The sequence below is a fragment of the Notamacropus eugenii genome, chromosome 7, assembly GCF_028372415.1.
Source record: "Notamacropus eugenii isolate mMacEug1 chromosome 7, mMacEug1.pri_v2, whole genome shotgun sequence".
Taxonomy (NCBI): domain Eukaryota; kingdom Metazoa; phylum Chordata; class Mammalia; order Diprotodontia; family Macropodidae; genus Notamacropus; species Notamacropus eugenii.
Window position 1 is genome coordinate 141767937 of NC_092878.1, and position 20032 is coordinate 141787968.

At 37.8% G+C, this 20032-nt stretch overlaps 2 protein-coding genes across 7 annotated transcripts in view; one reads left to right on the plus strand and one right to left on the minus strand.

The window, feature by feature from the left end:
- The window catches only part of ABCG2 (ATP binding cassette subfamily G member 2 (JR blood group)), an 82980-nt gene extending 71821 nt beyond the window's left edge, over positions 1-11159 (plus strand). For all 6 annotated transcript variants that reach the window (XM_072622346.1, XM_072622341.1, XM_072622345.1 and 3 more), the window contains 5 exons: positions 557-681; positions 2361-2515; positions 3235-3324; positions 8701-8786; positions 10584-11159. In XM_072622346.1, coding sequence (XP_072478447.1) covers positions 557-681; positions 2361-2515; positions 3235-3324; positions 8701-8786; positions 10584-10731 — 604 coding nt within the window. In that variant the 3' untranslated portion in view covers positions 10732-11159. The remainder of the gene's footprint in view (positions 1-556; positions 682-2360; positions 2516-3234; positions 3325-8700; positions 8787-10583) is intronic.
- Positions 11160-12601: 1442 nt separating this feature from the next.
- PKD2 (polycystin 2, transient receptor potential cation channel) overlaps positions 12602-20032 on the minus strand; it is a 55948-nt gene continuing 48517 nt past the window's right edge. Inside the window, exons 11-15 of the mRNA XM_072622340.1 lie at positions 18888-19009; positions 18536-18653; positions 16339-16502; positions 15949-16096; positions 12602-14984 (exon numbers count right to left, since the gene is read on the minus strand). Of these exons, the coding sequence (XP_072478441.1) occupies positions 14748-14984; positions 15949-16096; positions 16339-16502; positions 18536-18653; positions 18888-19009 (789 nt within the window). The 3' untranslated portion in view covers positions 12602-14747. The remainder of the gene's footprint in view (positions 14985-15948; positions 16097-16338; positions 16503-18535; positions 18654-18887; positions 19010-20032) is intronic.

The window sequence follows — 20032 nt, forward strand, 5'->3', positions numbered from 1 at the left end:
TCTCTTGACTCCAGGTACTTTTCTCTTTTTTATCACTCTCTAAGCTATTTTTTTCTTTAGCACATAAAGATATTTTTTTTTCTTTTTTAATTAATAGATTTTGTTTTGACACAGTCTGGCTATTCCAACAAGCGCCCACACTTGCCTCTGAAAGTACTTACTCCAAAATAATTAAGCAAAAACACATGTGAGAGGGAATCCCACTTCTTGAATTTATTAGCAGAAAGGAAGGATCTGAGCTTTGTCATGAATAATTTGGTACCAACATTATCTGTTTCTTTTGCCTTCTACGTTCTCATCATTTACACAATTGCCATTGTATATAGTGTTCTTTTGGCTCTCCTTTCTAGAATTTCTTCTTGAATGGAAACAATAAAATAGTTTCTTATTTTGAATATAAAGTCTTCTAATTTGCTGTTTAAAGCCTGACAAGTTATTTTCTGGAGCTCTTAAAATTCTGAATTGTTAAGCTGTCCATTGTGGTCTATGTCTAAATATCCGTAACATTGTGGTCTATGTCTATATATCCATAACATCTGTTTTTGGTCTTTTTTAGACATGAGTATGTCAGTGGATACTACAGAGTTTCTTCATATTTCTTTTCGAAGTTGTTAATTGATTTATTCCCCATGAGAATGTTGCCGAGTATCATCTTCACTTGTATAACTTATTTTATGTTAGGTAAGTAACCCAAAGACAAGGCTGATCAAAGCAATTGAATTTTAGAAGAAAGAGCTGATCTCTTCCTGTTACTTGCCCCATAATCAGCACAGTGCTCAGCCTATAGTAGGAACTTGTTGACTGACTGAAATTAGATTTATATATTTTCAATATTAAACTTTGATCCTCAAGATAAAAAGCCACCTTTTAAGTAGACCTGCTTTGCAATTTGGATTCTCTCCGCAAGGGCTGAGATACTCTTCTTAATGTTGGAAAATTTTTTTTCCCTCTAATAACAAGACCTTATTTATAAGAGTGTCTGAGCTAATGCTTTGCATATTAAACTGATGAAAAGAGAAAGACTAAATTTCGATATCTGATATTTTTAAAGTCCTCATTTTTTGGACTAGTTGTCTATCAGGGGATGATGTGATTACTGGATTTGGGCTGTTAGAGACTTGAGTTATCATACATTGCCCACTAAATATTAAAGCAGTAATAAAGTCATTCAATGAAGAACACATCCATTTATCTTCTTTTTCAGTTCTTTAAACAGAAAAAATAACCCAGTTCAATTAAGCAAGCATTTATTAAGTATACACTATATGCAAGATATTTTCCTTGCTATGGGTGATAAAGCATCTTCATAATCGTTATCTACTTCCCCAAAATATATAAACCAGCCAAATTGTAGGCCTTTTTTGCAGCTGGTTATCAGCTTATATGGCATATTGGATGGACTCATCTTCCTGAGTTCAGATCTGGTTCTGACACTTATGTACTTGTTTCATCCTGGTCCTATTTACCTCAGTTTCCTCATCTGTAAAATGAGCTGGAGAAGGAATTGGCAAACTCCACTACAGTATCTTTGCCAAGAAAATCCCAAATATGGTCACAAAGAGTTAGAAATGACTGAACAGAAGCCCTTAATAAATACTTGCTGATTGATAGGGATATTGTGTTTTAAAATTAGTTACCATGTAGGGGTTTTAGCCTTTTAATAGTTTAGATAGCTACATGTAGACTTTTTGGTATCCCAGGCCTGCATTCTGCACCTTTCTCGGTCCTTAGGGGACTGGGAAATCAGAACTAAACCTTGCTGTGTCTGGAGGAAAAAAAAAAAGTCATGAGGTATAGGAGATGTTTCATAAGCTGTTTGCCAGTTCCATGTTTATCCTGGTTTTTATTTTGCCTGTAAGACTTTCATCCCTGGCACTCCTTTTTCAGAGGGGAGAGTAGTTTACTGGATTAACTTTTTGTTAGTCAGTTCTTGAATTTTTTGGTAGAGCACCTTTGAAAAGACCACCTTCTGGTGCATAAACATGTGCTTAATAAGAGTAAGAAAAGACAAAGGCAGAAAGATATATTACCAAGATAGCATATTATGTTAGATGAAAAGGCTGTCAGTTAACAAGTATTTTTAAATGCCTGTTGTTAAGACATAAATTAAATAGAATGTAAGTTCTCTGAAAGAAGGGGCAAAAGCCAGAAGAAAACTAGATTTCTGCTTTGTATCCCTGGCCCTATAACATGATGTTTTCTAATATACCATATTAATGATATTATATTATGTATTATATTACATCATGTTATAATATTATATTTTATAGAATTTTAGATCAGCATTTTATAATACCATGTCTCAAAAAGACGTTGCAAACACTGGATTGTCTTCCTGTTTTCTTTTGTCCCATGCTAAGGACTGAAACAGGAGGTGGGGGCCTTCTTCATCATGATGTTTACTCTGATGATGGTGGCCTATACTGCCAGTTCTATGGCCCTGGCCATCGCTGCCGGGCAGAGTGTGGTGTCTGTGGCCAATATCCTCATGACCATCTCGTTTGTTTTCATGATGGTGAGTGAGAACCATTGTTTCATGATGTTGTGGGGTTTTTTTTTCTGTTGTTTCTTCAGTTATATAGAAACTGATTCTTGCACAGTGTCATAGAGGAAAGGGGAAGAATTGCTCCTCCATCTGATTTTAGAGCAGGGCATTTCCTTCTCTCTTCCCATCTCAGACTTTTTACTGTAGAGAGCAGATATAATTAATGGCATTCTGGCTTAGAGAATTGCCTCTGACACCCTTGAGACGTTAAGTATTGCATGGTATATGACAGAGGATGCGGGGCTTGAACAAGGTCGTCTGGATTCCACATGCCTTCCAATGCCTTTACAAATGATCTTTAAAAGGACGAAAATTCAACTTATTTCATGGAGGTGGGGTTTATCTAAGCAGTCCAGTTTCATGCAAATACTAAGAGGCATAATGGATTGATAAGAATAGTTGGAAAGAGGTATTATTTATCTTTCTTTTCTATTGTTTTTGATTCAGTCAGGGTTAAGTGACTTGCCCAGGGTCTCACAGCTAGTAAGTATCTGAGGTCTGATTAGAACTAGGTGCTCCTGACTCTAGGACTGGTGCTCTATCCACTACACCACCTGGCTGCCCCATTGTAGTCTTTAACAGCAGTCATTAGGACATGAGTTCCAGTCTCTAGAGAAGACAGCTAAGTTTCCGAAATCTGTTGCCTTTGACATTAGCCTAAAAACTGTGACTGTTTTTCCTTTTTACAGATATTTTCAGGGTTGTTAGTAAATCTCAGAACCGTTGCATCCTGGATTTCATGGCTCCAGTATTTTAGCATTCCTCGATATGGTTATACAGTGAGTATTTTTAGTTGTGGTTGTTCTATGTTGTAACTGAGATCTTGGCCCTAATTATGGAAAATCTGAAACTAGGAAGCCACGCGGACAACAAATCAAAATCACCTTCTGTTCTCTATGGAATCAGACTCTTCTCTATTTACATTTTTATGAGATTCATGTTAAGGAGGTGAGGAATTTAAAACTAAAGAGTCCTGTAGCCAGTGCTCCTTTACCTTAGAGGATTGTCAGGGTGGGAAAGTTTGACTCGTTGCTTTTCAAAACCTACAAAGGCTGGAAAGCCCAATGTATTTTAAAATCAATATTCATGGATCAAAGAAAAAAGATCTATATTACACAAGTATTATAGCAGCTCTTTTTGTGGTGGTAAAGAATTGGAAATTGGGGGGGATGCCCATCACTGGGGGAATGGCTGGACAAGTGGTGATACATGACTGTGATGGAAGACTACTATGCCGTGAGAATTGATGAGGATGGTTTCAGAAAAAACCCAGAGAGATTTATAGGAACTGATTCAAAGTGAAATGAGTAGAACCAGGAGAACACTTTTAAAAAATCTATTTTTAAAATTTCTTTCATTAACTGTTTCCCTGATACATTTTAAAACATTTTTAACATTCATTTTTTAAAATTTGAATTCAGATTTTCTCCTTCCTTTCCACCCTTCCTCTACCTATTGAGAAGGCAGGTAATAAGATATCTATTGTACATGTAAAGTTATGTAAAACATTTCCATATTAGTCATGCTGCAAAAGAAAACATAAACACACAGAAAGAAAAATACAATGCAAAAAATATGCCTTATTGAATGTAATTTTATTGCATTATGGTCTGAAAGGGGTGCATTTAATATTACTGCTTTTCTACATTGGTTTATGAAGCTTTTATGTTTTAATGGTCAGTTTTTATGAAGGTACCATGTACAGCTGAGAAAAAAGGTATACTCCTTTCTATTTCCATTCAGTTTTCTCCACAGATCTATCATTTCTCACTTTTCTAAAATCCTATTCCTCTCCTTAACATAGTTCTTGTTTATTTATGGTTATTAGATTTATCTAGCTCTGAGAGGGGCAAGCTGACATCCTCCACTACAGTACAGTTTTATTGTAGTTTTCCTCCTGGAATTAAGTTAACTTTTCCTTTAAGAATTTGGATGTAATACTGTTTGGCGTATATATGTTTAGTAATGATACTGCCTCATTGTCTATGGTGCCTTTTAGCAAGATGTAGCTTCCCTGTTAATCTCTTTTAATTAGAACTATTTTACCTTTTTCTTTGTCTAAAATTATGATCGCTACCTCTGCCTTTTTTACCTTAGCTACAGCATAATAGATTTTGCTCTAGCCTTGTATTTTAACTCTATGTGTGTCTTTTTGTTTCAAATGTGTTTTCTTGCAAAAAAAACACATTATTAGATTTTGGTTTCTATTCCATTGTGTTATCTGCTTCTGTTTTATGGGTGAATTTAATCCATTCACAGTCATGATTGCTAACTGTACATTTCCCTTCATCCTATTTTCCTTCTATTTGTGCTTCTATCTTTTTTTTGTTCTGTGTTATTTCTAACCACTGCCTTCCTTTATTCATTCTTCCTTTTATCACCCCTCCTTTCTCTTATCGTCTTTCCTTCCTCTTCCCTGTTGGGAAAGATAACACTGTACCCAATTGAATGTGTATATATTTTTTTCTCTTATTGAACTAACTTAGATGAGTTGAGGTTCAAATGTTGTCTGCCATCTCCCACCACCATTTTCTGCTCCACCATAAAAGTTCTTCTTTTATGTAATTTTCCTCCTTCTTTCTCCCTCTTCTCCCTTCCCCTAGTACATCCCTCTTTCTCACTCCATTTTTTGAGATCATCCCATCATAACTGACTCACTTCTGTGCCCTTTTGTCTATGTAGAGTCCTTCTAACTGCCCCCAAAATGGTTAGGTTCTTAAGAGTTATATGTATCATCTTCCTATATGGAAATGCAAATAGTTTAGCCTAATCAAGTCTCTTATGATTTCTCTTTCATGTTTAACTTTTTATGCTTCTCTAGAATCTTATATTTGAAAGTCAAATTTTCCATTTTACTCTGGTCTTTTCATCAGGAATGCTTGAAAGTCCTTTATTTCATTAAATACCATTTTTTCCCTGAATAATTATACTCAGTTTTGCTGGGTAAGTGATTTTTGGTCGTAATCCTAGCATCTTTGCCTTCCAGAATATCATATTCCAAGCCTTCTGATCTTTAATGTAGAAGCTGCAAAATCTTGTGTTTTCCTGACTGTGGTACCACGATATTTGAACTGTTTCTTTCTGGCTGCATACGCTATTTTCTCCTTGACCTGGGAGCTCTGGAATTTGGCTATAATATTCCTGGGAACTTTCATTGTGGGATCTCTTTCAGGAGGTGATTGGTGGATTCTTTCAATTTCTCTTTTACCCTGTGCTAGTGTTAGGTGCAGGACCATATGATTTTTGGCAGCTTCATTACCTATAGTCACTTCCAAGGTACAGTTTAAGGATAGAGTCATAAGGAAGCAGGAGCCCTGGGGAGCAGTATCATTTGCAAATAAGAGTGGCAGCAGAAAATTGGGTAAATTTAAGTCAGATGGAAGAATACTTACAAAAATATAAACAGCCTAGATTAATAGTAGAGGAAATAGAATATCTGATACATTTTTTTTTTGTTTTTTAGAGATAGAAATTAAGCATTCTTAAGAAAAAAAGCATTAGGCCCAGATGAATTTACAAGTGAATTCCACCAAACATTTAAAGATCAACTAATTCCAACATTAAATAATTTGAAATAATTGGCAAAGAAGGGATCCTACCAACTCCTTTTATGAAACAAATATGATACTAAACCAGGAAGAGCAAAGAGAGAAGGAGAATTATAGATCAATTTCATTGATGAATACAGATGCCAAGAGCCTAAATAAAATGCTAGGTAGGAGAATACAATAATATATCACAGAAATTATAACTGTGACCAAGTGAGATTGATACCAGGCATGCAAGGATGATTTAGTAGGAGGAAAGCTGTTAATATAATTGATTGTATCAGGAAAAAAGTAACAAAAGTCGTATGATTGTATCAACAAATGCCAAAAAAAACCCTTTTGACAAAATGCAACACTCATTCCTATTAAAAACACTTGAAAGCATAGGTACAAGTGTGTTTTTCCTTAAAATGATAAGAAGCATCTACCTTATCAGCAAGCATTGTTTGTAATGAGAATAAGCTAGAAGTCTTCCTAATCAGATTAGGAATGAACCAGTAATGTTCAGTATTGTATTAGAAATGCTAGCAGTAGCAGTAAGATGAGAAAAAAATTGAAGGCACCAGAAGGGATAATGAGGTAATAAAACTCTTTTTGCAGATGAAATGATACATTTGGAAAATCCTAGAGTTTCAACTGTAAGGCTAGTAGAAACAAATGTAGCAAAGTAGGAGGATACAAAATAAACCCACAAAAATCAAAAGCATTTCTGTAGATCACTAACAAAATCCTACAAGAAGAGATAGTAAGATTTTAAAATGTAGAATAATTGTAAAGAGATCCTAAAATATCTGGAATATGCCTGCCAAGACAAACCCAGGAACTACATGAACGTAATGATGAAATACTATTCATGCAAATAAATCAGATTTAAATAATTGGAGAAATATTAATTGTTTATGAGTGGGTAGAACTAATATAATAAAAATGACAATTCTACCTAAACTAATCTGCTTATTTAATGCCATCCCATTTAAATTACCAAAACAATTATTTTACTGAGCTAGGAAAAAATAATAAAAAAGTCAAGAATATCAAAGAAATTAATGAAAAAATGTAAAGGAAAGAAGTCTTCGCAGTACCAGATCTTAAACTGTATTTTATAAGGTAGTAGTTATCAAAACTATCTAGTACTGGCTAAGAAATAGAAACATGGATCAGTGGTACAGAGTAACATACAATACACAGTACAAAACTGTTAACCTTGCATTTGACCGATGTAAAGATTTAAGCTTTTGGGATAAGAATTCACTATTTGGTAAAAATTGTTGGGAAAACTAGAAAGCTTGGCAGAAACTAGATCCAAGATAATATCACAATGAACATGTGACTTAAGTAAAAAAGGTGTTATCATAAGTAAATTAGAACATAGAACATCTTACTGATCAGACTTATGGATAGAAGAATTTATGAATACATAGGAGACAGAATTGTGAGATGTAAAATGGAGAAGTTTGATTATACTAAATCAAAAAGTTTTTGTACAAATAAAACCAAATAGCCAAAATTAGAAGGAAAGCAGAAAATCTGGGATTTGTAGATGATTTCCCCAGGTAAAGGTCTTACATCTCAAATATGTAGAGAACTTTGTCAAATTTATAAGAAGTCATTCCTCAATTGATAATTGGTAAAAAGATTTTAACAGGCCATTTTTGAATGATATAAGCCAGCCTATATGTAGTCATGAAAAAACGTTATAAATAATTATTGATTAGAGAGATGTAAATTAAAACAACCTTGAGATATCATCTCACATCTCTCAGATTGGTTAAAAATGATTGAAGGGTAAAATGATAAGTCAGTATTTGGGGATGTGGAAAAATTTGTACACGATTGGTGGAATTATGAACTGTCCAGATATTTTGGAGAACAATCTGGAATTGTTCCCAAAGAGTTATAAAACTGTATACCCTTTGACCCAGTCATACCACTATTTGGTCTGTTTTCCAATAGGATCAATGTTCTGAAATATTTATAGCAGTTCTCTGTGTGTTGGCAAAGAATTGGAAATTGAGGGGATGCAAATCAATTAGGAAATGGCTAAACAAACTGGTATATAATTTTGATGGAATACCACTATGCTTAAGAAATGATAAGCAGGTTGATTTTAGAAAAACATGGAAAACTTGTGTGAAATAATGAGGAGTTAAATGAGCCGATCCAGGCAGTCAGAGCAATGTTGTTTGAAGAATAACTGAACAGCTAAGCTAGTGTCAGTATTATAATATTCAAATCAACTATAAAGGGCCTATGAAGGAAGATGCTATCCACCTCCAGAGATAGAACTGAGCAGTAGAAGCATGCATAGTATAGTTTTATATATCCCTGTATTTATTTGTGTGTGTGTGTGTGTGTGTGTGTGTGTGTGTGTGTGTGAGTGAGAGAGAGAGACAGAGAGATGATGGCATTCTAGTCCAGTGCGTGGTTGGGAGAAGGGATGGAAACAGCTTAGAACTTAAAGTGTAACCAAAGTATATAAAAATTTAAAAATGAATGTTAAAAGAAAAAATTAATACTCAGGTTAAAAATATAGAGATATGAAGATAATGATTTGGAAATATTGAATCTTTAGACTATTTTAACCATTTCTTTTTTCTAATGTTCTAGGCTCTGCAACATAATGAATTTCTGGACCTAAACTTTTGCCCCAAACTCAACACAACAATTCCGAACATTACTTGTGAATACGCAGTGTAAGTTTAAATCTCATCCAAATTTTGTTAGTAAAAAAAATTTCCTTTTCTTTATTCATCTCAATGAGGTGTTTAACTTCTTAAGGTCATTGTGTTTGATCAAACAATTTGCAGCACATGATATTTATTGATTACCTTTAGTATTTTAGTTATGTAAAGGACACATGGGCATATCCAAGATACTATTTCACTGATCAGAAGAGAGGGTGATAGCCACACAGGGTATTAAGTGAACAATTGCTTGCTGATGCTGCCAACCTAGTGTATTGATGGATGAACTGATCGATCTTTCAGCATGCATGTTTTAAGCACCTACTTTTGCTAAACAAAAGAGAAAGAGTCCCTAAGAGCATGAAGATGATATAGTAACTGCTATAGTACCTACTGTGTGCCCTGCACTTTACTAAGTGTTTTACAACCATTTGATTCTCACACCAAACCCTGCAAAGTAGGTGCCATTGTTAGGCTATTGACCTGTTGAGGGTCACACAGCTAGTAAGTGTCTTAGACCTGATTTGAACTCAGGTCTTCCTGACTCCAGGCCCTTACTCTATCCACTGTGCCACCTAGCTGCACACATACAAGTGTACATGCAATAAATAACAAAGTGATTGCCTGGGGCAGAGGCACAGCTTGGGGAATCTGAGAAGATCTTCTATAGGAGAGGATGTAGTTGATGCAGAAGATCTAGGTTTAAAATGTGCTGTGTGATTGGGCTATTCATTTTAGGGTTTTTGAGTCTTGTTTCCTCATCCATAAGATTCAGATAATCCTTCAGGGTTACTTGTAAGGATTAAATAAGAAAATGTGTGTAAGATTTTACAAATGACAAATCCCTATGTTAGTATGAGGTGTTTTTTTTTTTTTAATTATCACATCTGTGTTGGACATGAACCCTTGCAAGTCCTTTTACAGGTACAGGGATGGATTGCTGTGTAAAGAAGAGGGGAGGGGTATTGTATGCTTGCAAATGAAAGGGGTGTAAAACCCAAATATACCAATTAAACGTTAAAATGAAAACACTTTAGACAGACAATAAAATGTGGAGGGAAGAATATTTAGAGCTGGGAGGGGCATTAGAGATTAACCCTTCTCGTGTGGACATGTTGATGTGGCTAGCTTTGATCTTAATGCATTTGTAAAACTTCAGTTTTGGAAAAGAAACTGAGGGAAATATGGGAGAAAAGACTATATTTGTAATTATCTTTGAAAATACTTATCAGGCATGGTGACATGCCTGGAATCCATGTTACTGGAGGGGCTGAAGCTGCTGAATTTCTTGAGCTCAGGTGTTCTGAGCTATAATGGGTGGAGCTAATAGGTGTTCCCACGAAGTCTAGCTTCAAGATGGTGAGCCCCTGAGAATGGAGTGGATGGATGGGCTGCCTTTGGAAGGTGAACTGGCCCAGGTTGGAGTAGGTCCAGTATTCTGTGCCTTTCTGCTGTGATTTCAGACCTGTGAGTGCAACTGTTCAAACAGCGTGGGTAATCTAGGGAGACCTAGTCTTCCAAAAAAAAAAAAATACATTAGCTAGTTTTCATCCTTGGTTAAGTCTGTATAATTCCACTGGATAAGGGGGAATAATTTTTAAAAAATCTTAGTTTCTCAAAAATAAAACATTGGGTTCTATAGTGTCCTAGTTAAAGGCTATGTTATAAACACAATTATTGGAGCTTTATTTTTTGAGTGACAATGGGCGTTTTCTCAGGTTCTCTTTGAATGGGTAATTGATTCACTGACCTTCTTCTGCATATTAAGCAGTCACGAAGCCAATGCCTTTTCTTGTTGGGTTTCAGGTGCTCTGGAGAAGACTTTTTGAAAAGCCAAGGCATTGACCTATCTCCTTGGGGCCTGTGGCAGAACCATGTTGCCTTAGCCTGCATGATCATCATCTTCCTCACCATTGCCTACTTGAAATTGTTGTTTCTGAAGAAGTTTTCGTAAAATATTTTGTGAGATACGATGTTATTCAGCCTCACAAAACGTTTTTGATTATCGTAAAACATTCGTTGTTCGAACTTGCGTTGCTGAAGGATGATTATCACTTAAATTGGATTTAATTTTATCGTGATTAACTCCTATGTCTCTGTAGCCTATTTTCAGTGTCAAGCCGTCATAGAAATTAGGTTTGCAAAATACTAAAATTACTGTAAGAAACAGCAGCATAAGCTAATAGTATCATATATACCTCTCAGTTTATACTCGGTAAGCTTGTAGAAAAAACACTAACTCATTGATCATCAGTGAATGATAAGTATTTACATTACTGTAATAGGAACTCTGAAATGTCTTGGGACATTAGGTTGTACGGGTTTGTACTTGTCATGACAATGGACCAAAATTATTGCCCTTTAATAAACATTAAACTGGAACTTACTTGATTTTTTTTCTGGAGCCACAGAATCTAAAGAACCTGTACAAAAGAAGTTGCATTGTGCATAGAGATTGGGACTAAAGTAGAAGAATGGATTTTCTAACTCTGCTTCTCGTTAGTTGTACAAATCACCTGTAAATCAAGCATTTTTGAAACACCTGTTATGTCTGGCATTGTGCCAGGCGCCGTGGATACGCAGATAAAAATGAGACAGTCCTTTGTGTTCAGTATATTTGCATTCGTTGGGGTGGGGTGGGGATGGGGAATGATATGTACGCATATAAGTAGATACAAGAAAAATAAAAATCTGTTTGCAGTAGGGGAGACGCCAGCATCTGTGGAGACGCAGCCTCCTGAGGGAGGTTGTGTTTGTGCCTTGAAAGAAGGTGGAGATTCCAAAAGGTGAAGAGGAAGTGAATTCCAGACTTGAGGCCTGGCTAGTAATTTCGTAGTGTGTGAGATCACAAAGGCCAGTTTGGCTAAATCCTAAGAGCACACGAAGAGAAATAGTACTGTTTTATGCTATTGTATACAGCCATCTCAGGACCTCAGATATGTAGAAGGGGAAGTGGTTCTCAGCTCTCCCGAGAAGACGGACAAAAAGTTTTGTGCCCCAGTACGATACTTATTGTACTCAGTATCAGTTGACTAAAAATGTATGTAGCAAAAGGGGACTGTATTCAATAATGCTTTTGAGTGAATTTATTTAATTAGGACTATGTATGTTATACATATATATTTTAAAAGACATTCAGTTTACAAAAGGTATGTTTCTGCATATTCTGAATCTTTAATGAGCAGATCCTTTGCAACAGCTGTGGGGCCCACAAATTGGAGAAGCACTAACTAGATGAGGAAAATCTGTTCCTTATGGCTGTGGAGACTTGAATTTCAAATAAGTCCTTATGGTCACATCTGGCCTTAAGGATTTAGTGATCCTGAGATAGTTCATGTACCTTGTCATTCCCTCCACCCTGAGTATTGTCCACCCTGTAGAGCCCACAGCCTCAAATCTGGCTGCTCCTGGTCTCTATAAGGTCTCATGAATCTTTGCCAATGTTGTGGGGTAGGGTAGGATTTTGATACGCTTTAGAAATCTTGTCACTTTAATCACTGGAATCAGTGTATTATTAGGTACATTATTTTCTCCAAAAGTATTCTCTATTGCAGTATTGTAGTATGGAAAACAGAAGAGAGGTGGCTGGGCATCCAGACCAGAGTACGGAATTTACAACTGGGAAGACCTAGGTTCCTAGCTTGGTTACTTAAACTCTCTGGGTGTCCGGTCCTCATCTGTAAAATGAAGTTAGATTACAGATGGTTTCTAAGGCCCCTTACAACTCAAAATCTGATTGTATGATTTATGATTATTAGAATATTGTGGTAACGAGTAAATGAGAATTTTTTTCCTTTTAATAAAGACCACTCATACATGTACTATTATATGTAACATACAAAACTTTATTAAGAAGTAAAGTGCTCAGAGTTAGAAAATGATTAAAATGCTTGATTGCTGTAGAAAACTTCAAATATGGCTGAGCTTCTTACTAAGGCCAGTAGAGGGTAAGGGTTGGAAGGAAAGGGAGATGGAGGCAAGATTACTTTCTTCATTGACTAAGGAAGATGGCGACTGTAGTGAAGAAAACATGACAGCTATAAATGGAATCTTTACATTTATAATTAAAATAACATAATAATAAAGAGTATTATAAAAAACTACTACTGGCCATGATTACTTTTTGGCACATAGTCAACAAACATACATGGATATTCCATGAAATTTATTGCACTTCAAGATGAAGTTTGTTTCTAAGTAACATATTGTTCTATACACACACACACACCCCTAGTGATACAAGTACATTGATTTCTTATTTAGTAAATAGGTTTTCTTGTGGTGATATAACATATTGAGAAAAAAGTATAATATTAGAAGGAAAATATGTGCAAAAGTCAGGCTGAGGAAATATTTTGAAGGAATGTGGCATATTTTCTCTATAAGTCTAAGGGATCATATTTGCTTCTGTTTTCAGTGAATGGATGACCAAGAAAGTCATTCATGTGAACAACTTCCATACTCCAAAAATCCTAAATAATCCTGCCCTACCTTCCTTCAGTTCTTGGTGTTAGGATCAAGCCCTAAGATAGTTTTATCTCCTCTTCTTGCTTGGTTATTTTCAGTCATGGCTGTCTCTCTGTGATTCTGTTTGGAATTTTCTTGGCAAAGATTGGAATGGGCTGCCATTTCCTTCTTCAGCTCATTTTACAAATGAAGAAACTGAGGCAAACAGGGTAAAGTGATTTGCTCAGGGTCATACAGCTAGTAAGTGTCTGAGGTCACATTTGAATTCAGGAAGACGAGTCTTCCCGACTCCAGGTCCAGCACTCTATCCTTTGCATTAAAATAGCTTTCAGTTAATTACAGAACTTTTCAACTCTCAGATTTTGTTTTCTTCAGACAAACATATCATCTCTATTTCAAAAATTGAGGCTTCAAAATTTGGCAGCTACAAATCCAAAATAAACCAAACTTTCAGTGATGATCTGTCAATACCAAAACTTCCTTTCTATAAAGCTGGGTCATTCTGGTTATATGCTATCCTAATATTAACACTTTAACAAAGTAATTCTTATACAATCTGAATCTTTTAATACATGAATTCAGTAAGTTAGTCTTGATTTGTCCATCTGGTTATATCTTGGTTTGAGAAGTCTAAAGATCTTTTACTTTTTCTTTCTCTTGCCTAAGTGTACTACAAAATTCAGTCTGATTTAATTTAGGGAACCACCAGCACTCCACATACCTTCCAATCTTGTTTGATGACTTTGTGTTACAGAGACCACCTTGAGATCAACTTGATCGCTATGTATCCCCATGGATCCTTCCAAACCAATATTCATGTGACAGCTCTGCCATGTTTTTACTTCTATACACAGGCTTAATAAACAACACAGGAAGTGGGCAGTGATTATAAATGTTAAATAAATGTGCTAATCAAGCAAAGAAATTTCAAGCAGGGCCATTCAACCTTTGGCTTAAGAGCTCCAGTCTCTCTCATCCTTCATGGACATTTCATATTAGACACCTTTTGAAACAAACAGTTTTTGCAAAAAATTACAAGTAAAGGTAAGAACTAAGCTTGATATGACACAACATGTTCAGATCAAGCTGAGCTGAAGTTAGCACTGCCATGTTCCCTCAACTGTTCTGCAAATAAGACATACGGACTTAATTTGGGTTTGGAAACAAAATTCTACTCTTTTTTATCCCCCTAGAGCATTATTACTGCTGGTTTGAAAGGTTACTTTATCATCAAATGATGTGATGTTGTGAGATTCACAACAGCAACCCAATATGGCTTTCAACATTCTTCAAAAAGGATCTGGCCATTTCTGTACTCAATAAAGAGAAAAAAAAAATCTTCCTTCATCTGTGGGAAAAATCTATACACAATAAATTAAAGTGCAGTGGAAAAAAACAATTGGTCAAAGGGACCACCAGCATCAGACTTTGGTCAGGAGGTATAAATTGTATATTCACTGCTGCAGTTCAGGATGTGTTGGCTTCTCGTTAGGAAGGCACAGACTATCCATGGACACTGGTGCCTCCATTTCCTCCTCCCCCTTCTACACCTTCTGTAGACTGGGACGATGAGGGACGGGAACTCCTCGGACGCGGCTGGCCATTTGGCCCCACAGGAGTGCCTGCGCGTTGACTTAGCTGGGAAGCTGCATCATCTGATTCCCAGCGTTCTAATTCTTCTCGCACCAGGCGCTCCATCTGCTCCCTGTGGATTTCATTATCTCGACCAAGTCTTTCATCCTAAGGGTGAAGGAAAAAGCAAAGATGATAATGGGGGATGCAGAGCTTAGAAACTATAGAAAGGATGAATGCCTTCTGAAATGTGGGAAAGTGTGAATGGGGTTTAGGGATCTGGTTGAGATTAGGAATAAAGTCTTATAGTATATTGTAAAATGAGGGTGCTTAATTCCATAGCATTTAAGGTCCTTTCTAGCATTAAATCTAAGATCTCATGATCTTATGTCTACAATCCATCTTCAGAAATATGAACTTATTTATGTTTAATTTGTGATATCATCTATAAGCATTTCATTACGTTCAAAAGATACTATGAAAGACGAGAGTAAATGACTGAAAAAGAAGACAAAAAGCACATAGATTTTGATTTCTTATTTACAACAAACTTGGGTTCATTTATTAGAAATATTAGCCAAGTCACAGAGCAATATTTTATAGCATTTTTGTGTGAAATTTGTTATTATGCCCCTAGAGAGGTGGAAAAAAAATAGGTATGCTTTCTGTAAAAAAGAGGGAGGTTTTCATGGTTAATTTTCAAACCAAACTCTTTCCTTTATAGGCAAAGATGATTCTACTCGTCAACAACTTCCCTAATAATGCAGTGGGTTTGTGCCAATCCATTCATATGCTCATACTGTTTTGTCTTTTGACCAGCCGCACATATCAGCAAGATAATGACTAGAAGTAGGGGTGTAAGGTATAGCCCCCAAACAGAACTAAGTGAAAAGATGCACCAGGACCCCTGTGCTCTGGAATGGATGTCCTACTGTGTCAAGCATGACTCCCTGCTTCTCACTGTGAGCCTATGAAATACCCACTCTTGGCTTTGGACTCACATTATCTTGGTGCTGCTAGAATTAGCAACTGGCCCCCATAATGCTACTGTACGAGGCACGACCACGATGAATACTGTAGACACTGCTAATGAATTTGTATTCTACTTCAGTGATGTCACAGAACCTCTTACCTCCGTCACTCCATCCAGCAGCCTTCCTAATACTTCCCGTCGTTTCAGTTTGGCCCTCTCCATGATTTCTAGTTTCACGATCACAGCATCAATTTTGGAGACAATGCTGCCAATGGAGTGTTCCATGCGGTCTACTCGTCTAACCAGTCTGCAGGAAACCAGTGATTATGAGAAGGCACAGCAACCACTACCTTCTGGCCAAATGGGTGGGGTGGGGGTGGACTAGGGATGAAAAGGGCAAGCAAAATTTAAATGAAACTTGAACAAAGTACTTTATCAGACCTCTCAAATGGTGATTTCAATTATGAAGCCAAGGTGGTGATGGGAAGCAGTGTCCATAGCTAGGGAGAGCCCCATTAATAAAAACAGAGCCAAACCCAGTCTGCTTACACTTGAAACTCTTCATAGGAAACACCACTGGAGCTGCTCCCCCTCCTTCGAGAGCTGTGCCCACTATCCTCGTCATCATCCTCTTCGGAATCATCCAGGTTCCGTGGGAAACTGCGGAGGCTCATGGGTCGGGGCAGAGAGCTGTGATCCAAATCCAGATCCTCCTGCAGGATGGACATACCCCTGGTAAGAGTGAGCAGGCTGAGGATGGAGGCAGGATGAAAGCTAGCAAGGCAATGAGTGTTTTTTTAGTGCCCACTATAAGCCGGGCCCTGGAGACACAAAGAAAGGCAACAGTCCCTGCTCTCCAACAGGGGAGACAACATGCAAACAACTGTGTACAAACAAGTTGTAGACCAGATAAAGTGGAGATGAACAGAGGGAAAGCAGTATATTAAAAGGGGTTGGGATTGCAGAAGATGGAATTTTGCTCGGACTTGAAGGAATCAAGGAGATGGAGATGGCATGGGGGAGAGCCAGTGAAAATGCCTGGAGCTGGAGGATGGAGTGTCACCTGTCATGTATGATGGACAGCATGGAGGGCAGTCTCGTACTTATGGAGTACATGGGAGGGAAGTCAGGTATAAGGAGACTGGAAAGACAGGAGGGGGCTGGAGTTTATAGAACTGGCAGTAGGATGGGGGGTGTTGGTGACATGGTCTTTAGGAAGATCACTTTGACAATTGAGTGGAAGATGGACTGGGGTGCTGAGACCTGTGGCAACACAGCAACCAGCAGGCTGTTGTAATAGCCCAGGTGTGAAGTGGCAGCGTCCGGCATCAGGGACACCACAGGGTCAGGAGAGAAGGGGGTGTGTATGAGAGATGTGGAGGGGAGAATCAACAGGACTTGGCAGGAGATTGGATACGGGGCTTAGAAAGGGTGAGGAGTTGATAACATCTAGGTTGCAAGCCCGGCTGACTGGAAAGATAGTGCTGCCATCAAGAGTGATATCAAACTTAGGAAACGAAGGGAATTTTGAGGGAAAGATCATGACTTCAGTTTTGGCCATGTCAGGCCATGTCTGGGAAACACCCAGTTCAGGATGTCCAAAAGGCAGTTGGAGATACGATACTGAAGTTCAAAGGAGAGGTTGGGGGTGGATATATAGATCTGAGAATTATCTACAAAGAGATGGTAATTGAACCCATGGGAGCTGAGGACATCACCATCTCATCAGCAGCACAGAGGGAAAAGAGGGCCTAAGGCAGAGCCTGGGGGACACTCACCATTAAGTGGGCATGACCTAGAGAAGGAGTCAGCCAAAGAGTTATAGAGGAAGTGATCAGAGGGTGAAGGAGACTGAGGATCTGTGGTTTGAGGGAAAGGAGAACAAGGAGAAAAGAAGAGTCACAAAAACAGAGACAGAAGAAAATTTCAAGAAGGACTGACTGGCTGTGTCAAAGGCTGCAGAGGTCAAAAGCGTGAGGAGCAGGGAAAGGCTGCTAGAGCCAGCAATTAAGAGATCATCTATTGGTAACTCTTGTTGAATGATCAGGCTGGAAGTTATACAGCAGGGAATTAAGAAGAGGGCAAGAGAAAAGCAAGTGTAGCCATGATTATAGACAACCTTCTCCAGGAATTTAGTCACAAAATGGGAGGACAGATAAAGGGTGATGGCTAGATGCATGATCGAGTGAGGTGTAACAGCTATTTGTGACAACTTCTACCTGCCCAAGCTGCTTCTATGGAAACTCTTCTTTTAAATGGAAAAGTAGACTTCTCAAATCAACCACCTTAAGTAAGCTTCTCCCTACCCTCAGCTTACAGGTACTAAGAGAACACATCCCATTCAACAAGCCTTTATTAAACACCTGCTACATTCCAGGCACAGGTGATGTAGACAGCAAAGACCTAGCCTCAGAGACAGGAGGTCTTGACTGGTCTCTGTCACATGCTGGCTGTGTGTGACCCTGGGCAAGTCACTTAAGACCATAATTATAAAGCAAGTGCAGTTCTGCGTTTGTTAAAGGAATTTCTTGATGCAGAGTTCCCTCCCCTGATGAAATCAAGGGTCTACTTCTGTGCCTGAATCCTCCCTTTCCCTCCCTTCCAATGTTTCCAAATGTGTTAGTTGCTATTATATAAAGATCAAAAAAAAACCCTCAAATGTGAAGAATGTGTAGATTTGCTGCAAAAATGCTACAAGAACGAGTCCCTCTGAGAAGTTACCCACGCTCCCCCAAACTAGACATACCCTCTCTTTCTCCAAGTCATCTCTCATCTGCTGGTGTTCATGTTCAGTCAACTCTTGGTCACCGTCCTGATCGTATTTTGTGAATATCGCCTCAATCTCCGCATCTGTGTGCCCCTTCCTGAAAGCAGAGAGAAACAGGGAAGAGATCAGTGAGATCAGTGGTCTGGCACACACACAAAGGAAAGCACAAGAAGAGGTGAATTCCTTAAAGGAAGCCAGACATCTCCATAGCAATCGTTGCAGAAAACACTTGTCCCTGACTTGGTGCACGTGCATTTAGACATCGCTAGGAAAACCCCAAGACAAAGATTGGATACTGACAATCCTGGGGCTTCAGAAGCAGGATTCTTACCCTTTTAGATCTTGGCGAAGTTCATCAAAGTTTAACTTGCCACCACCTTGCTGCAGACTCTCTGAGATATCATCCACAGTGTTTTTTTTAAGTTTCAGTTTGATCATAGCTTTATGACAGCCCTAAAAAAAACGAGGCATATTCATTTTATCCTAAGCTGCATTTTATTCACTTCCACCCCCACGCTTCCTCAGGGTAGGTGGGCAAAGCAGGTAATGCCATGTTATTGCCCTGTAACAAGTGATGAAAGGGTCAAATTCAGAGCAGCCTTGGAGGACTTGCCATAGCAAAGGGAGCAGAACCAGGGAAACAACGTAAACAAAGGAGTTGTAAAAAAATGCAACTCTGAAAGTTTTAAGAATTCTGATCAAAGCAAGGACCAAGTATTCCAGAGGCCTGAGGAAGCAGCACGCTACCTACAGACCTCCTCACAGAGAAGCGATGGACTTAAGGGGCAAAGAAGACATTTTCAGACATGGCCAATGTGGCAAGACATTTGACCTGACTACATCTTGTTACAAGGGTTGTGTTTTTCTTTTTCTCCAATGGGGTTAGGGAGAAAGAGAATGTAAAATTAAGAGGAGATAGAGAGAGGAAAAAATGCATAAAAGAACAAAAGGATGGTTACAAGGAAACAGGACATCTTTGAAATTTATACACTGAATTTCTTATGTATTTAGAAAGCAAAAGTAAGCTGTATATAATATTCATAGTTTAATGTAAAATCTTTTCTTCTACACTGCACATAAAAATCGCCATTTTACTTAGTTTCTATGTTTAGAATAAGAAATTAACAAAAAGAAAAAGTAATGAAGAAAACATGGAAAGAGTTATATCAACTGATTCAGGGCAAAATAAAGAGAAAAGGGAGAATAAGACACAACTATTGTAACAATTCATGCAAAATGAGCACTCAGAAGAAGCTGAACTCTGAAGAGTACTGATTCATTTGAGAACATGAGGCCAAGTGCTATAGATGGGTGAGGAGATTATGGCTGGGGAAAGCGCTATCTCCTATCATATGCACTCACTGCGTTTGTATTTGGTTTTCCTTAAATGTCTGTTACAAGAACGTGTGTGTGTGCACGTGCGTGTGTGCATGTGTTTTCAAGAAAGTGACTGTGGTGTAAAAACAAAAGGCACCA